We start from the raw sequence: 18,813 nt of genomic DNA, 5'->3' as shown, positions 1-18,813 counted from the left end.
TGCTCTTTCATTCAAACCCAACCCCCTTTCTTTGTGTAGCCAGCCGTCATATCGATTTTGTCCACTAGGGACGTTTTCTTTTATGACACAATTAGTAATCAATGCATGATCCATCCTGTGTATATGTAATTCTGTGTGATTATTTTGGTATTTACTAAATAAATAATTAAACCAAATTTTGTATTGCTGATTCAACTTGTTAGCCATGGTTTGTGAACATAACCAGGAATTTTAAGATGTTCAGATGAGACTGAACAAGGTGACGATTAATAATTGACTGCTATTGCTATAAAAGATTACCAGGTCTTTAAGAGTTTATTCGGAAGACAACAGCTCTATAAACATTCTTCCGTGGTGTCCCGACTTCCTAGTTAATTGCGTTTACATGATTAGTTTAATCAGGTAATGTTAATTACAGAGAATTGATTTGATAAAATACCATGTCATATATCATTTAATCCATAGTAAAGACACAACACAAGTCATGTGAAATCCATAGATTCAGGCCAAATGAATTTATTTAAATTGACTGATTTCCTTATATGAACAGTAACTCAGTAAAATCTTTGAAATTGTTGCATGTTACATTTATATTTTCCCCAACATCTCTTTACATTGCTTATGCATATTCGGTGGTCTGATTGTGTCCAGACTGTCAGATTCCGAACAAATGCCCATCCTGGCAGATCTGAACCTAATGCAAGCACAATGTGACTTTCGTGCATTCAGATCTAATGCAGCTTGAAGTAACCGGATGACAGAAGCCGCATTTAAGTGCCGGGTGTAACCGAGGCCATAGATGCTACATATCCATTACTTTGAGTATATTATATACCTAAATGTGTTTCTTTCTGTGTTGCAGGGGCAATCAAGAAATGTAACGGCAAGGCCACAGAACATGACATTCCCGGAGCTGTGGGAGGCCACCTCAAGCATGCCCCTGGTAGAGCCGGGGGTGGTGTTTGCCATGCCGTCACCAAATGCCTTCAGCAGGCTTGAAAAGTGCGATTGATCTGTTTGTCTTTGTTTGATAAAAATGTTCAGAAGTTAAATTCTTTGACATTTTTCATTTTCAACTAAAATGTACTGGATTGGTTAAAAAGTGATAAACTTACACTGAGTGGACAAAACATTAAGAACACCTTTCTAATATTGAGTTGCAGACCCTTTTTTACGCTCTGAACAGCCTCATTTTGTCGGGGCATGGACTCTACAAGGTGTCGAAAGCGTTTCACAGGGCTGCTAGCCCATGCTGACTGCAATGCTTCCCACAGTTGTGTCAAGTTGGCTGGATGTCCTTTGGGTGGTGGACTACTTTTGATACACATGGGAAACAGTTGTGAAAAACCCAGCAGCGTTGGAGTTCTTGACACAAACCGGTGCGCCTGGCACCTACTACCATACCCAGTTCAAAGGTACTTAAATATTTTGTCTCTCTCATTCACCCTCTGAATGGCACACATACACAATCCATGTCACAATTGTCGCGATGCTTAAACATCCTTCTTTAACCTGTATCCTCTCCTTCATCTACACGGATTGAGGTGGATTTAACAAGTGACATCAATAAGTGATAATTAGCTTTCACCTGTTCACCTGGTCAGTCTGTCATGGAAAGAGCAGGCGTCCATAACGTTTTGTACACTCATTGTACATACCATGCACAATTTTGACAAAGTGGAAGATACATACTGAATTTAAACTGTTTTTCATTCTAAGATGGACCAAGATATGTGTTGGTTTTTCACATATTTATCATCGGTTTTACAAGAGTTGGTTGATTAGTCGGTTCATTGGTCTTCTAATATGTTGATGCCATTGATTAAAAGAGCAGGAATAGGATTCAACGTCCAACCCAAAATATAAGCTTGTTTTACTAATAAATTCTCAGTTGGTAAATATGAAATATCAAAACCGAATGCAAACCCCTTTGTTGATATGTATTGGCAATAATTCACTTAATGGTAAGGCATGGAATAAAATAAAATGTATATTTTGTCACGCTGGATGTTTGAAATATGAGTAGGTGATTTGAGTCATGCTTCTCCAGTAGTGGAATAAAGACAGTTAGCACTTGAAATTAAAATTGTTGTCATTTTGCAGACATTCTTATCCAGAGCAACTTACAGTTGGTGCATTCATCTTATGGTAGCTAGGAGAGACAACCATATACAGTGCATTCGGAATGTATTCATACCCTTTCACTTTTTCCACATTTTGTCACTTTACAGCCTTATTCTAAAACAGGTTTTTAGACATTTTTACAAATGTATATGAAATATTTAACAGAAATACCGTATTTACATAAGTTTTCAGACCCTTTGCGATGAGAATCAAAATGGAGCTCAGGTGTATCCTGTTTCCATTGATCATCCTTGAAATGTTTCTACAACTTGACTGGAGTCCACCTGTGGTAAACTGTATTGATTGGACATGATTTGGAAAAGCACACACCTGTCTATATAAGGTCCCACAGTTGACAGTGCATGTCAGAGCAAAAACCAAGCCATGAGGAATTGTCCGTAGAGCTCCGAGACAGGATTGTGTCGAGGCACAGATCTGGGGAAGGGTACCAAAACATGTCTGCAGCATTGAAGGTCCCCAATATCACAGTGGCCTCCATCATTCCTAAATGGAAGAAGTTTGGAACCACCAAGACTCTTCCTGGAGCTGTCCGCTCGGCCAAACTGAGCAATCAGGGGAGAAGGACCTTGGTCAGGGAGGTGACCAAGCACCCGATGGTCAGTCTGACAGAGCTCCAGAATTCCTCTGTGGAGATGGAGAACCTTCCACAAGGACAACCATCTCTGCAGCACTCCACCAATCAGGCCTTTATAGTAGACTGGCCAGACGGAAGCCATTCCTCAGTACGACAGCCCGCTTGGAGTTTGCACACAAAGGACTCTCAGACCATGAGAAACAAGATTCTTTGGTCTGACGAAACCAAGATTGAACTTTGTGGCCTGAATGACAAGCGTCACATCTGGAGAAAACCAGGCAACGCCGATACCATCCCTATGGTGAAGAATGGTGGTGGCAGCATCATGCTTTGGGGATGTTTTTCAGTAGCAGGGACTGGGAGACTAGTCAGGATTGAGGGAAAGATGAACAGAGCAAAGTACAGAGAGATCCTTGATGAAAACCTGCTCCAGAGCTCTCAGGACCTCAGACTGGGGCGAAGGTTCACCTTTCAACAGAACAACGACAAGTCTCTGAATGTCTTTGAGTCGCCCAACCAGAGCTTGGACTTGAACCTGATCGAACATCTCTGAAGAGACCTGAAAATACCTGTGCAGCGACGCTCCCCATCTAACCTGACAGATCTTGAGAGGATCTGCAGAGAAGAATGGGAGAAACTCCGCAAATACAAATACAAGCTTGTAGCGTCATACCCAAGAAGACTCGAGGCTGTAATTGCTGCCAAAGGTGCTTCAACAAAGTACTGAGAAAAGGGTCTGAATACTTCTGTACATGTCATAAATCCGTTTTTGCTTTGTCATTATGGAGTATTGTGTGTAGATTGATAGGGATTTTTTTAAATCCATTTTAGAATAAGGCTGTTATGTAACAAAATGTGGAAAAAGTGAAGGGTTCTGAAATCTTTCCGAATGCACTGTACAATAACACAGTTGTAAAGGGATTTTCCAGGTGAAACATAAGCAGAGCAGTCGTTGATAATAAGGCACGGAGACACCGGTAGTGTCTGTCGGCCGAGAGTACATAACACCTCTGAAAAGAGAGCCAGCAGAACAGCAGATCAACATTCGATGCGGTGTATGCACTCCCTATGTGCTGTGGGATAAATCAAGATACCTTTTTGGTATATTGAAGATAATAGACATGCAAATTATGATAAAAGCTAATCATAAGTGACTAATTAGACAAAATACCACTTGTAAAGGTCGTGAACAACCCTGTATTCTTTATGTTTTCCCACATGGTCACATCCATAACAAATAGATTGGATGAACTCTTGACTCAGTTGAAGCAGATGTTCCTGAGCATAGAAGTTTCTACGCCATTGAAAGTAGCGCAGATATGCCTCATCATCCTTGTCCAACTTGAGGAGGAATTCAGCCAGGGCTTTTGCATCGGGAAAGTCATTAATATGGATGAAGGAATCCCCTGGGACAAAGTCTTCATAGTTCTGTCTCGGTGGGCCCAATACTACTGGCACTGTTCCTGCTGCAAGTGGTCCGTTTAGCTTCTCTGTGATGTAGTCTTTGTGGACTGAGTTCTCAAAGGAGAGGTAAAACTTACAGCTGGAGAGTGTTGAGTAGTAGTCCTCATATTTCAAGAACCTTGCATAGGCCTTGCCAAAGAGTTCCACTTTAATATGTTTGGCAAGTTCTTTGTAATAGTTATTCCGTACCCCTGTTCCAGTTGCAGGATCTTTGTTACTCACAATCCAGCAAACTAATTTATCCTTCTTGGGCAGCACAAAGTCCTCACCCTGGCTTTTCCTTGCAGTTAAGCGCCAACGCACAGGGATGTCTGCGTCCTCCCTATAACTCAAGGTCAAGTTGAAAAGGTTCTCTAGACCAGGTATCCTAGCTGTATTTGTAGGTGATTCCACGTGATACCAAATCCACTTCTGGAATGGTGGTCGAGGTGATGGAGGCAAGTTGGATAAATCGTGTTTGATGGATTTGTGAAAGATGAGCACCCCGTCTGCCTTGTTGTACAGAGACCTGTCATCTGTCAGGTGGCAGCCATCAATGTTGAAGAAAGTGGCACAATCACTAAAATCAAACCTGCGGTTTTCAGGCCAGAACCACAACAGCATGATGGGCTTTTCTGGCTCTGGCTGTTTAGACAAGGACCTGTTCTCAGGTCTTTTTGAGTAAGGACCTGGCAAAGCAGGCTCGGGAGGGCCGATCCGAGATGGAGCTAATTTATTGTACATTAAAAACAGCATCAGAAATACTCCTAGACCAAGAATCGAGAACAGGATGACACGTTCCAATCCAGAAGACATTTTTGGTCCTGCAAAAAACAGAGAACTTATTATTTTAAGTCAGATCAATCTTGTTTTATTTATTAACAACCTGTTTTGTGTACAGGAAGTATGAACACATAGCAAATGCAACAAAGGCAGAAAGCCAGGAACTGTAAGCGAAGTTGAACCAACTAGTCAGACTATCTTCAAAAGTACCTATTCTACTTTTTTCCATACTTTCATCCTGTATCTGAAAGACAACCACCTATGAAGCCAATAACTGGGGTGTAAACCTCCTCCTTCCAATAAGGAAATGTGCTCATGGCTCACTCTTTCACTATATACCCACCACCTCAGTTTTGTGTCTAGGTTAATAGTTAACTTTTGTTCTCAGTACAACACAAGTTAATGGGATTTTTACAATGGTGGGTGAGTTGTGCTTTAATGTTTACACTTTTGCTTTACTAATAGTACTAACCTGCAGTTCTACTTTGTGTTGCTTTATGCTGTGCTCTTTTGTGTAAAAACATTAAACCAGACTCGACCTGAGGGTTAGCCAATACATTAAACGACAATACGTGTTTTTGATTTTTTTACTTTCAAAACTGCACTCACTCTGACATTATGAACCTCAAAGAGGATCCTCTCCCTTCCTATTTACAACAGACATATGAAACTAAGAAACCAAGTTTGCATAGCAAACCTTAGTCTTAGTTTAAGTCTGTAGTTGAATGATTTATATAATTAAAGACAGAAAGATAACGACTCACCAGTCAACAGGTTGTCCTTGTCACAGTATTCGGAGTTGCTTGGTGATTATTCTTGCTTTGCGGGTTAATTCAAACACACTCCCAGTGAGAACTGTGCACCTGTATGAGTTTTGTATCTGTCACTTTGGTAGTAATCTGTTCAAGTAAATACATTTGAAACAGTGGAAGCTGTATATAGCTATTGTTTAAGTTTGAAAAGGAAGAAACACTCGACAGACCCTCTTACAGCAACAGAAACAGGAAGCATTCTCATTTCGCTTCAGAGGAAATTAGGGGAGGGGCAAGGTCTTAGCCACAGCCAATGAGCATTCATTTTGCCCTTACCTGACCTTGAAAAACCTTCATCTCTAAGCATATGGAGAATGACTGCCAAGAAGATCTACTAAACAAACATATCTGATATCACCTAATAGCTGGTAAGCACTAAACCTTTGTGAAATTAATTTGAATACCTGTGTAAAGCCTGACATCCAGACCTGTTTTATGCTAACATTCCACACTTGGTACTCTGTGTCGTATGCCAAGCATGCTCTTGGCATATGTGCAAAGACTTCCGAAACTAGTAAAATCTAATAAAATCACATTTTGAACAGCTGCAGGGTGTGGGCATGGAGAGGAGGGGCTGCAACAGGATACATGTGCTAGTAGTTTTCAAAGTAAAAGCTGTGTGACTATCTAACATTACCTGACCATCGCTCAAACTTGCTAGCTTTTCACCAGGTTAGTTATAAAGGGCCAAGTAATGTTAGTTAGTTAGCTATAGTGGAGATTTTAGCATGTAAGTCTTGGTGGGGCCCACTCAAAAAAAAATGGGGATTGCATGCCAGTAAAGCAACTACACTACACAGCACTAAACAAAACTTGAATTGCACTATAAGGGTGACAAATGGCACCCACAAACTGTTAGGGCCTATATAAAGCTGTCCCAACAGCAGAGTCCCAACAGCAGTCCCAACACCTTACCACTGCTACACCTGGCTATCAGTGGAGCCTTGTCGGGCAGAGAAACAGTTCATTCAGCCTCATTTACTGCCTCTAAAAAAATATATAGCTGATATGGCTGACTTGCTTAAACAAATGTGGTTTCTACTGACAATTGAGATGTACAAACTATGACATAAGGGGATGACAAGCGGATAAGAGGCAATCCGTAATTTCGATTAAGACATTAATGAGCGAGCTAGGACAGACATGGTCAATATAACTATTTGTTCAGCACTTTTGAAATGTACAGCGACAGAATTCAGAATATGGGCCGTTCTTACAGTGTTCTCCCTGTATACCAAGTCAGAACCGTAGTATGCGTAAAGGGGGCATATAGGCAGACAAGGAATGCTCTTACAATATTCAATGATTACATTTCTCTAAAACAGGTTATAGGCTACATGTGCACCACCAAGTCTGAACAGTAGGCTAAGTTCTGTGGGGGAGAGGGGGACCAAACTCTTAAGGTGAGACTCATGGGCTACTAACAGCTTACTACTCAACATACCCTTAGTATTACTTTCTTAGCTACAGTATACATATCCTGGCATATTACATCATTTATGCAGCCGCATACAATACATATTTTTGGTCTGCACCATTGTTGTGCTGTGCTCACTTGAACAGGAAAGTGGCACGGCGGTCCTTCTTGTGGGCAAACTTTGTCATCAAACTTTGTCATCCAAGTGTGGTATTCTCTGGAGGAAGTCATGCTGCATTGACAGCATGGCCCATGTATTCAACCTTTTCTGGCCCATGGTGTTGCATGTGAATGTTTATCCTTTAAAGCTTGGAAAAGAGACACTTTCAGATATATTTTTTTTAAATCCTTAAACCCATACTTGGACCACACCAGCAAATGATTTTGGAATAAGGCTGTAATGTAACAAAATGTGGAAAAAGTGAAGGGGTCTGAATACTTTCCGAATGTATTGTAGCCCTGTATTTGTGTTATTTATTTCATTTATTTCATACATAATTTTTTACAAATCTTTAATAAGGGTGTCACAAATGTTGGACAACACAGCTGCTTGCACCAGGCTGCCAGTCATAAGAAGTGTATGCAAACAAACCTAGGCTACTGCAGATAGCTAGCGATTTATTGTGGTATATTTTACATTGTGTTTCAGATGTGTCTGATATAGTTCAGTTTAAATAGGTAGTAGGTCTGAATTGATTTGGCGTAGGCTACTAGCTAGCAGCTAGCCAACTAGCTGGCTAAGCCTATATGTCGGCCTAGTAGGTCTATCTGATACATTTTTTACATGTCAGAATTATCTTATTGAAGAAGAACATTTAACAACCTAGCTGAGCCTTTACAGGTAAGTCAAACAAAGACAGTAGTCAGTAGTTGGTATGTCAAACACACACTAGTTTGCAATTTCATCATGCAAAAACTGATACACTGGCATTTTCCAGCCCTAACGCCAGGTCCAGATCTGCAATAGGCTAACTACCAATCATACCACACATAAGAACATTCAAAGCTGCATACCAATTTTTACATGAATCGACAAGAACAAATAAGAATAGCTGATAGGCAGCAGAAAGGACAGGTGCATCATTGTGCTTCTGATGCTGAATGAGCTGTCTGTTGCCGATCATCAACCAAGTAGCCTACATGTCTGAAAAAAAAGTCACCACATCATGGGAAAGCATGCAGTTTATTAGGCTACGGCTTAAATAAGTTATGAACTTCACAGAGTGGTAAAAGTGCACAGTGATGAGGTTGACGCTTCTTTCAATACATATCGAGGGTCTTATTCTGGTGACATGACGATCGATAAAAATAATCTAGCACTTTTGTCCGTAATAATCTCATCATGTATTATGCTATAGCTGCACCTGTATCTGCAAGCTGTTGGCTAGAGCGCACATGCCAATATCAGAGTGGGCACATTCGCTAAGCCTACACAACATTTTAAGTGACAAAAAACATCAGTACCCTATGTATTTAAGAACAGACTTGTATCTGCAACAAGTCAATTTGATGGAAACACAACTCTGATAGGAAAATGCTTGAGGGTTTCCTTTAGCTGGTGAATCTCTCAGCCTTGCATTCACCTGCTCCAGCTGCTGAGGAGGTTATATTTTATTAATACAATTGCTCGAGAAAGAGATTTTGTTTAACAAGTAATAGAATAAATCGAAAAAAGATATGTCAAATGTATTGGCACCCTGGCAGAGGCAACCAGGTTTCGGGCTAAAATGTCCTGGTACTTGGTAAAGCTCATGATGCTGTTGACCTTAACAAGGGCCACAGGACCAGGGTAAGCAAAATAGCCCCATAACATCAAATATGCAACCACCTAATGTTACCGTAGGTATGAGTTACTTTTCTGCCATATGCTTCTGTTTTCGACGCCAAACCCACCACTGGTGCGCGTGGCCAAAGAGCTCTATTGCCATGTCATCTGACAATAGCATCGCCTAGAGTTTAATAGACGGCATTGGCACTTGGATTGGAACCGGTCCTATGACCACAAAATCAACATTTTGCAATGGCCATCTCTGTCTCCAGACTTAAACCTTATTGAAAACCTGTGGTTTGAATTTATCCTCTTTTTTAAAATAACCTTTATATAACCAAGAAAAGACATTTGAGGTTAGAAACCTCTTTTGCAAGGTGGACAATAGCAATTGGTGGTACCATGTAGCCTCGCCAACTCAGTGGTTTGAGGGTTCACCTTGAGATTGAAAGGTTGGGGAGTTTGTTCCCCAGTCGAGTCATACCAAAGACTAAAAAATGGGACCTGATGCGTCTCTGCTCGGCACTCAGCATCAAGGAGATGGATTGGAGGTAAGGCCATGCGATAGCCTACTGTCTTGTCCAGGGCGTGTACTTGTACATCAAGCTGCCACGCTACAGAAACAGGAGATGGGCTCCTGCTTCTATGAGCCTTTCTGGGCAAGGCTACTTAAGGGAGAGTGGGGTAAGTTGAGACATTTTCTTTTACATGTAACATCACTCCATCAAGGGAAATATTGTATTCTTTCTAAGAAATATATCTACATAAATTTCAGGATGTTGTGTATCCCTGGAAATAATCCGAATTCATGTAAACATTGCCGTTTTGAAAACATAGCTTGTCTAAAAAGAAGTGGTCTCTTGGCACAAGTTGAGCCGTGGGACAGGGTAAGTTGAGCCGCCTACCAATTTCTGTACTGAATTAAATATTACCTCTATCTTTATTTCCCAAACACCATTCAACACAATCACAATCACTTTTTAGTATTTTAATCATTGCATCTTTTAACACAGGCCCCAAGGAAAACATTATTACTATATTAGCCCACACAGGTACAAGGATGCACTTCATGCTAGGTTTACGACCTCATGTTGAAGTTAGAGACACCAATTGATGTATAGCACAATCTTAAAATGATCTATTTTGGTTTAGATACTGAAACCTCTAACACAAGAAATGAATTTGACTTGGTGAAAAACAGTTTTTTTATACTTAACTTGCTTACCACTTTTTTCATTTGGTTTCTTCTATTACAGACTCCATGAAATGATGACCTCTTCCTAACTATTTGGTCAAATTATTCATTTTGTGTATGGTTTCCTAAAGACAAGGGGTGGCTCAAGTTATGCTGTGGCTTCACTTACCCCACTCTCCCATACTTACTTCATGTAGCCTTGTCTACTGAGGAAACTGCTGACAGTGACAACATATTATTACAAACAGACAAACTGTCAATTAGACCACCAGGTGGAGCCATGTGTCCACTTTAAAGATGTGAAGAATCTTTGTTGAAGAATACACATGTAGAGGTCCATACAACCTTTTGATGGCAACATTGATCAACATTTACTGAAAACAGCCATTTTAAATTGAGTGCCTTTACAATCGATAACATCCAATCTGTAGTCACATTTTCAAAACGCTCAACCCAATTAGCACAACATCCGTCTGTTGTGGACCATACGATTAACACAAGTCATGTTGTTTTCACAGAATATCCAGTCAATTAACACGTTTCTAAAATGCTTACATTTTCTTTACATACAAGCTCACCTAATTCCAAAATGATGGATCTTTCTTGTCTTATTTAAAAATGCTTGCACACAGCATGCCAGAAATGAAGACCTAATGTTCAAAACCTTAAATATAGTATAAAGCCTCTACTTCTGCAACAACAGCAGCTCGAAAGCTATATTGAAATAGCTGATAAGCATTTTTTGGAATGAACAGATTGAGAAATAGCTGATTTACTGTAAATTGTGTAAAATAGACCAACCACAGCTGATTCCAATCTCAATCGGAGACATAGCCAGGTGTTGAAGTTCTTTCAATTACAAGGACATACACAGTAAAAAGGAGACTCTTTGGACTGATTTTGTTTAATGTGGATACAGAACAACACAGAGGAGCAGAGAGAGAAGAAATTATGTCTGGTCAAAGGAGAGGAGTAGCTGGACCAGACAGAGGAGTAGCTGGACCAGGTAGAGGAGTAGCTGGACCAGGCAGAGGAGTAGTTGGACCAGGCAGAGGAGTAGTTGGACCAGGCAGAGGAGTAGTTGGACCAGGAAGAGGAGTAGCTGGACCAGGCAGAGGAGTAGCTGGACCAGGCAGAGGAGTAGCTGGACCAGGCAGAGGAGTAGTTGGACCAAGCAGAGGAGTAGTTGGACCAGGCAGAGGAGTAGTTGGACCAGGCAGAGGAGTAGCTGGACCAGGCAGAGGAGTAGCTGGACCAGGCAGAGGAGTAGCTGGACCAGGAAAAGGAGTAGCTGGACCAGGCAGAGGAGTAGCTGGACCAGGAAAAGGAGTAGCTGGACCAGGGAGAGGAGTAGTTGGACCAGGGAGAGGAGTAGTTGGACCAGGAAAAGGAGTAGTTGGACCAGGCAGAGGAGTAGTTGGACCAGGCAGAGGAGTAGTTGGACCAGGCAGAGGAGTAGTTGGACCAGGCAGAGGAGTAGTTGGACCAGGCAGAGGAGTAGTTGGACCAGGCAGAGGATTAGCTGGACCAGGCAGAGGAGTAGTTGGACCAGGCAGAGGAGTAGCTGGACCAGGGAGATGAGTAGTTGGACCAGGACAATGAAGAAGGAGAGGTAGGGGGAGAGGAGTAAGAATGTGTGGTGGTGTTCAAAGGCGAGTAAGAGCTGTTGTCACTGATGAAATAAGAGCCACCATCATAGACCATGTGATAAACCATGGTCTATCACTGAGAGAGGCTAGTGAAAGAGTCCAGCCTAATCTCAGACGGTCAACCGTGGCTTCCATTATCTGGAATTTTCAACAAACCAACAGGTAAGTAATGCTTTTCACAAGGGCTTCTTCTATCATTACTGTTGCTATGTCCCACAGTAACTGTAGGCCACCAGTCCCAATGCAAATACATATGTAGTATTTTTGTTCCTCTAAAGGACGCAACCTCTTCCTCCCTCTCAGGGAAGAGGAAAGCTCCTCAGTGAAGACCGAGAGCATGCCATTGTAGGATTGGTCATTGCTGACAATGCAATAAAACAGAGAAAAATTTAGACCAGAATTGTAGAGGACAACCTGGTATTTCACAATGTGGAAAGCATCAGCCTGACTACTATTGCTCAGACTCTGACCAAACACAGTTTGAATGAAACAGTTATACACAGTTCCTTTTGAAAGGAACAGTGAGCGGGTCAAGGAACTCCGGCACCAATACATCCAGGTATGGTGTCTATCCAATATGTCTTGTTCTATAGTGAGTTTTACACTATGCTACTCTACATGTAAACATGGGTTACAGTACATTCAGTAGGACATACTGAAAAGCATTTACACATACTGTGTTTGACTTCTTTCAGAGAGTCATGGAGTTGGAGGCTAATCAGACCCCACATTAAATCATTTATGTAGACGAGGCAGGGTTTAACCTGGCAAAAACACGTCGGCGGGGAAGAAACGTCATCAGGAAAAGGGCCACCGTTGATGTGTCGGGTCAGAGAGGAGCAAATATCACAATGTGTGCTGCAATCTCGAGTGCTGGTTTCGTCCTGCAGAAATGCCAGATTGATCCACACAACACTGAGCACCTTCTTTTGTTTTTAGATGACCTCCACCAACAACTGGTGCCAGAAGCAGAAAGGGAACAGGTGGGAGGAAACATGAGGACGTTTGTGATTGCATGGGACAATGTAGCATTCCACCATTCACATGCAATCACAAACTGGTTTGCAGCCCATCGAAGAATGGTTTGTCTTTTCCTTCCCCCATACTCGCCTTTCCTCAACCCCATTGAGGAATTGTTTTCTGCCTGGAGGTGGAAAGTGTATGATCATCGGCAACATGAGCAAATGTCCCTCCTGGATGCAACAGATGCCAGCTGCAGAGACATCTCAGCTGAAGACTACCAGGGATGGATAAGACATGCCAAGCGTTTCTATCCAAGGTGCATGGCGAGAGACGACATAAGATGTGATGTGGACAAGAACATGTGGCCAAATGCTGAAGATCGTATAGATTAGAACATGACTTCATTTTTTTGTGTTTTTTCCCCTTCTGTGCCTTTTTTACTGTAATTGTTTTATTTGTACACATTTGGAACCAAAGGCCATGTATGTTGGATGTGTTGTTGATCACTGGCAGCAATTTCTTGTTGCTAATAAAGCTTTTACTGCAGCAATTCTGTCACAATTTTTTTCTGCTGTACATTCTATAAAGTCAAGTTGACTCATTCATTTTTAGATAGTATGTTGCCAAAAATAAACACATTCGACTCAAAAATTCCATCTTAGGTCAGTTAGGATCACCACTTTATTTTAAGAATGTGAAATGTCAGAATAATAGTAGAGAGAATGATTTATTTCAGCTTTTAGTTCTTTCATCACATTCCCAGTGGGTCAGAAGTTTACATACACTCAATTAGTATTTGGTAGCATTGCCTTTAAATTGTTTAACTTCGGTCAAACGTTTCGGGTAGCCTTCCACAAGCTTCCCACAATAAGTTGAGTGAATTTTGGCCCATTCCTCCTGACAGAGCTGGTGTAACTGAGTCAGACCAGAGGACATTTCTCTAAAAAAGTATGATCTTTGTCCCCATGTGCAGTTGCAAACCGAAGTCTGGCTTTCTTATGTCGGTTTTGGAGCAGTGGCTTCTTCCTTGCTGAGCGGCCTTTCAGGTTATGTCGATATAGGACTCATTTTACTGTGGATATAGATATTTTTGTACCTGTTTCCTCCAGCATCTTCACAAGGTCCTTTGCTGTTGTTCTGGGATTGATTTGCACTTTTCACACCAAAATACGTTAATCTCTAGTAGACAGAACGCGTCTCCTTCCTGAGCGGTATGAGCCTGATTGACACCTCAGCAGAGGTGACCAGTCCGCTCCTGATCCCCGGGATCGTCCCTTTGGTCGGCGTCCTGCGGCTGGAGCCGCGCATCGGGGAGGGGGTACTGGGTGTGCTCCCTATCCGGCCTCTAGGTCATCAGGCTGCTCATTATCCCGCACACCTGTCATCATCATCACGCGCACCAGCACCTCATGGCACTCACCTGGACTCCATCACCTCCTTGATTACCTTCCCTATATACTGTATGTCACACCCTTTGGTTCCTTCCCCAGGCGTTATTATTTCTGTTCCTGTTAAATGTCGGTGCGCTGTTTGTTTCTTGTGACCATTTATTGATTAAATGTATTCACTCCCTGAACTTGCTTCCCGACTCTCAGCATACATCGTTAAAATGGTGCTACGATGCCCCCGAGATTCATACTTTTAATTCACACTTTGTTTTACCCACAATTTTTTACCACAAGAACAAGTTATAAGATAAATAACTGCCTTAGTGGAGCACGTGATTACACCTTTGATTGGGGTCTGTTTCCCTGTTTGAGGGTGTTTAAAGGATCTACATTTAAAGTGCCATGGCATTGAGCACAACTTGTAGTTTCCATCCAGTAGGGACGCAAATAGACGTTGTGCAGAGATATCTTGGGTTGATAAATCAGATTTTACCAATTGATCTCTGAGATTTCTTTCCCGCGAGAATACAACCAAGGGAGGGTCCGAAAACACATAACCGATACTGTCATCGGAGCTTAGAATGTGCCAATGTTTGTGAACGATTCCCATAATTTGTTCAGAGCACTTTGAATAGCGGGTAGTTAGAACGCAAGAATGGTTCTTTTTGCAAGACTGTCCTTGAAAAAGATCATGTCTCGGTTTGTTTTGAATTTTCTCAATGGCAGTATTAATCTGACCATTTTTGAACCCCCTCTCCTTGAATTTTCTTTGTGTCTGAGCCATATCTGTCGAAATCTGATAGTTTTTTGCAAATTCTTTTGATTCGACAGAATTGGCTGTAGGGCAAACTGTTTTTCAAGGGAAGCGGGTGACAATTATCAGCCCTCAACAAACTGTTACGATCAGTAGGTTTCCTATAAAGATCAGATTATCTCCTTAAATTTTTCAAGTGATCTACTCCGCTAGCCAGCACCTCGCCTAAATTGGTGTGCGTTTCTTTCGCCTCTAGATTAAGTATACTTCACACAACTTTGTTCAGGACATATTGTAACAAGGAAGTATTTACACCCCTTCACTTATTACACATTTTGTTGTGTTACAGACTGAATACAAAATGGATGAAATCGTTTTTTCCCTCTCACTCATCTACACACAATACCCCATAATGACAAAGTGCGAGAAAAAAAAGGATTTAGAAATGTTTGCTAATTTATTGAAAATGAAATACAGAAGTATCTAATTTACATAAGTATTCACACCACTGAGTCAATACTTTGTAGAAGCACCTTTGGCAGCGATTACTGCTGTGAGTCTTTCTGGGTAAGTCTCTAAGAGCTTTCCACCTGGAATGTGCAACATTTGCCAATTATTGTATTATTCTTTATAAAATTCTTCAAACTCTGTCAAATTGGTTGTTGATCATAGATCTGGTGGAAATCAGACTGAACCAGGTTTTCCTCTAGGATTTTGCCTGTGCTTAGCTCCATTCCGTGTATTTTTTTATGCTGAAAAACTATCACAAACATGTACTGTACATAACATGATGTAGCCATCATGGCTATGGCTGTGGCGGTCACAAAATGTAGTCAGCCGGTGATTGTGAAGCAAATAACTGTCCGTCTCAAGGTAATTAACATAAACACATTTAGCATCTCCTGGCTTCCACAAGCCACTGATGCAGACCTTTGGAACATGTACATACATTTTTTTTATTATAAATCCATGTAACATAGCCTACACCTTCAAAATAATTTTTATTTTTATTTTAGACAGGTCTAAAGAAGCATTATATGAAGAAAATGTAGTCTATTTTAGAAGAACAGAATGGCATACTCTTAGTTGTCCTTATGTTAGATCCTGATCTGGCTATGCCAAATGGCTGTGGGCTACAATAGTTCATTTAGCAGACAAGATTTGCTTAGAATTCCGTGGCATTATTTAATATTATTTTATAGTATGAAGAATAGAATTGAACAAAGCTGAATAAAATAGAAAGGGTATTTTCTCTAAACGATTTGAGGGAGTGATTATGTGTTGAACAGTTAACAACGAATAGGTACTCCTATATACTTCATTTAGAGTTATTAATGGAACTTTAGTTCTACAAACATTGGGCTATACGTTTTGATTTTTAATACTTTGTAAGGCTGCATGATGCGACTCCAAATGATGATTTGAAAAAAGTCGCTTGAAAGAGATGAGATCTGCTTTGTTTTTTGGACAGGCTGTACACACTTTAACAGTCTCTCGTTCACATTTTGACTAGCACTTGATAATGTCTCAAATTTCATGGCGGCATCCCCTTTGTGTGGCCGTAATGCACCATAAAAAAGATGTATGCCTTTTGCGGCCAGTGCCCTTGGCCCAGAGTGCTGCATTGTGCCCTTCTCTGTGAGTGCTGCTCTCTCACTCACATGGCTCTCCATCACGATCAGGTCTTTCTCACAGGGTACACCTTCGACAAACATGATACCTAGTCAGTTGTACAACTGAATGCACCTTGCACATTTAACCCAACCCCTCTGAATCAGATAGGTGCAGGCAACTGTCTTAATCAACATCTTCAGCGCCCAGGGAACAGTGGGTTAACTGCTCAGAAGCAGAACAACAGATTTTTACCTTGCCAGCTGAGGGATTCAATCCAGCAACCTTTCAGTTACTGGCCCAATGCTCTAACCACTAGGCTACTGTGGATGGTTACTTTAATTTTTTTTACCAGCTTGGGAATTTAGCCAGGACACAGGGGTTAACACCCCTACTCTTACGATAAGTGCCATGGGATCTTTAATGACCACAGAGAGTCAGGACACCTGTTTAACATCCCATCTGAAAGACAGCACCCTACACAGGGCAGTGTCACTGCCCTGGGGCACTGGAATATTTTTTAGACCAGAGGAAAGAGTACCTCAAACTGGCCCTCCAACACCACTTCCAGCAGCATGTGGTCTCCCATCCAGGGACTGACCAGGACCAACCCTGCTTAGCTTCAGAAGCAAACCAGCAGTGGGATGCAGGGTGGTTATGAATTGACATTGTGGGGAAAAGATGGAGAACATTCAAAGTAAGGGGGAAATACCACATATCAGGTGAAAAAATGTAAGTTGAAACAGAACATATTATTCCACCTTTTTGCCAGTTTTGTGAAGAAAGTTTTCAATGTGTCCTGCTGCTACAACTGCACCCCATGTGTAGAAGGGACCTTCACTGACAGCAGGGCGTCAAGACATTTCTTCTTTAGTTCATTTTGTCCTATGTACTTTATTGCTCCAATGCTTCTATTAAACCTGTCATATTATTTGACTGTACGTTGTCTAATCTCATATCTCTTTTATGCACTTCACACCTGAATATGAAAATGTATCCTAACAGTGGCAAGTATAATATCTTACCATGTTTCCCTGCTTCTCATAGATCAGCACGACTGTTTCAAGTGTCCAAATGGCACTTGGTCCCTTAAGGAGTGGACCCATTGCAAGCCAGGTGGAACGACGGTCATCCCATTGCCCTGGTGTCTTCGGCAAATGTTTGAGGTGGTGCTACTGTTTATCATCTTTATTATTTTCTTAGTGCACAAAGAATATCTGCCCATGAAAAGAGCTGAAGTTGTCGGCTGGGCTATCAGTAAGTTTTGTGAGCGTTACTTGTTTCATAGGCAAACCGAGCCTCCAACTCGGTGGAGCTCGCCAGACCATGTACGGCTTGGGCTTCACACTGTGTGTCTCCTGCATTCTAGTCAAGGCCTTCCGCACGTTTCTGGCCTTTCCCGCCTTCGATCGAGAGAAACAGGAGCGCCTTCATTGCAAGTCTCCAGTAATCATCACTCGTCACTGCTGTCCAGGGGGTAATTTGCACCCTCTTGATGATCGTTGACTCTCCCAAGGTAGGCAACACAACATCCCCACAGAGTATGCAGATCCAACACCAGTGTGATGTGGGCCCCAAATTCATAGGTCGGGGTAAAGCTCTGCTTGCCTTGGTCCGCTTCCTCTTGGCCTTTGAATGCAGGAAAGTCCCACAGAGTTCAGCGAAACAGGCTACATTAGCTTTAGCATACTAATGTACCTCTTTGTGTGGGTGTGTTTCATCCCCATCTATATCTTCAGGCATGAACAGAGCACCACCCTCCAGGCCACTTCTATTCTAGTCTCCAGCTATGGCATCATCTTCTGCCACTTCCTCCCCAGAGGCTATGTGGTAGGCCTACTCTGCACTGGGTTTGAGGGAGGGAAGTTAGATACTACTTCCACAGACTCTGGAGTCGGCACTGAGATCAGAAGGCCATACCTCCCTCAAGGGTCTGACACCCCTCGTAGCTCCACTTCAACTCTAGACAGGGCCATTGGGCCCAGTCACCCCAACTGGGTCGGAGGTGGTCTTTATGTCGCCCCAACTTCAAATTGACTGCATGTCCTGACGGGAGCACATACAGTAATAGCTACTATAGTTCCCAGAAGACAACAGCTCCTATCTGCCTCTAAGTTAAATAAAGGCAATACATAAGCAGTGGTGGAGTTACAATATCAGCATACAATTCATTCTATGTAGAAGAACAATGCTATTTCAGTTACTTTTTATGTTTTGATGGAGCCATGCTAAGAGGCTAAGGGAATAACACAAATAGGTTAATTAACATAAATCATAAATTCTGCCATAAGCAGGAAGTGATGGAGGTTTA

At 41.8% G+C, this 18,813-nt stretch overlaps 1 protein-coding gene across 1 annotated transcript; it reads right to left on the bottom strand.

Annotated features, from left to right (window-relative positions):
* Positions 1–3,526: 3,526 nt before the first annotated feature.
* LOC120024210 (4-galactosyl-N-acetylglucosaminide 3-alpha-L-fucosyltransferase 9-like) lies at positions 3,527–5,942 on the bottom strand. The gene is made up of 2 exons (XM_038968404.1): positions 5,710–5,942; positions 3,527–4,986 (listed from the first exon to the last, which is right to left on the bottom strand). The coding sequence occupies exon 2, from the start codon at positions 4,976–4,978 to the stop codon at positions 3,878–3,880; it is 1,101 nt and encodes a 366-aa protein (XP_038824332.1). The 5' UTR covers positions 4,979–4,986; positions 5,710–5,942; the 3' UTR covers positions 3,527–3,877.
* Positions 5,943–18,813: the final 12,871 nt, after the last annotated feature.

Source organism: Salvelinus namaycush, chromosome 29 (assembly GCF_016432855.1).
Source record: "Salvelinus namaycush isolate Seneca chromosome 29, SaNama_1.0, whole genome shotgun sequence".
In the NCBI taxonomy this organism is placed as follows: Eukaryota; Metazoa; Chordata; class Actinopteri; order Salmoniformes; family Salmonidae; genus Salvelinus; species Salvelinus namaycush.
This window is presented reverse-complemented; position numbering and strand designations above follow the sequence as displayed.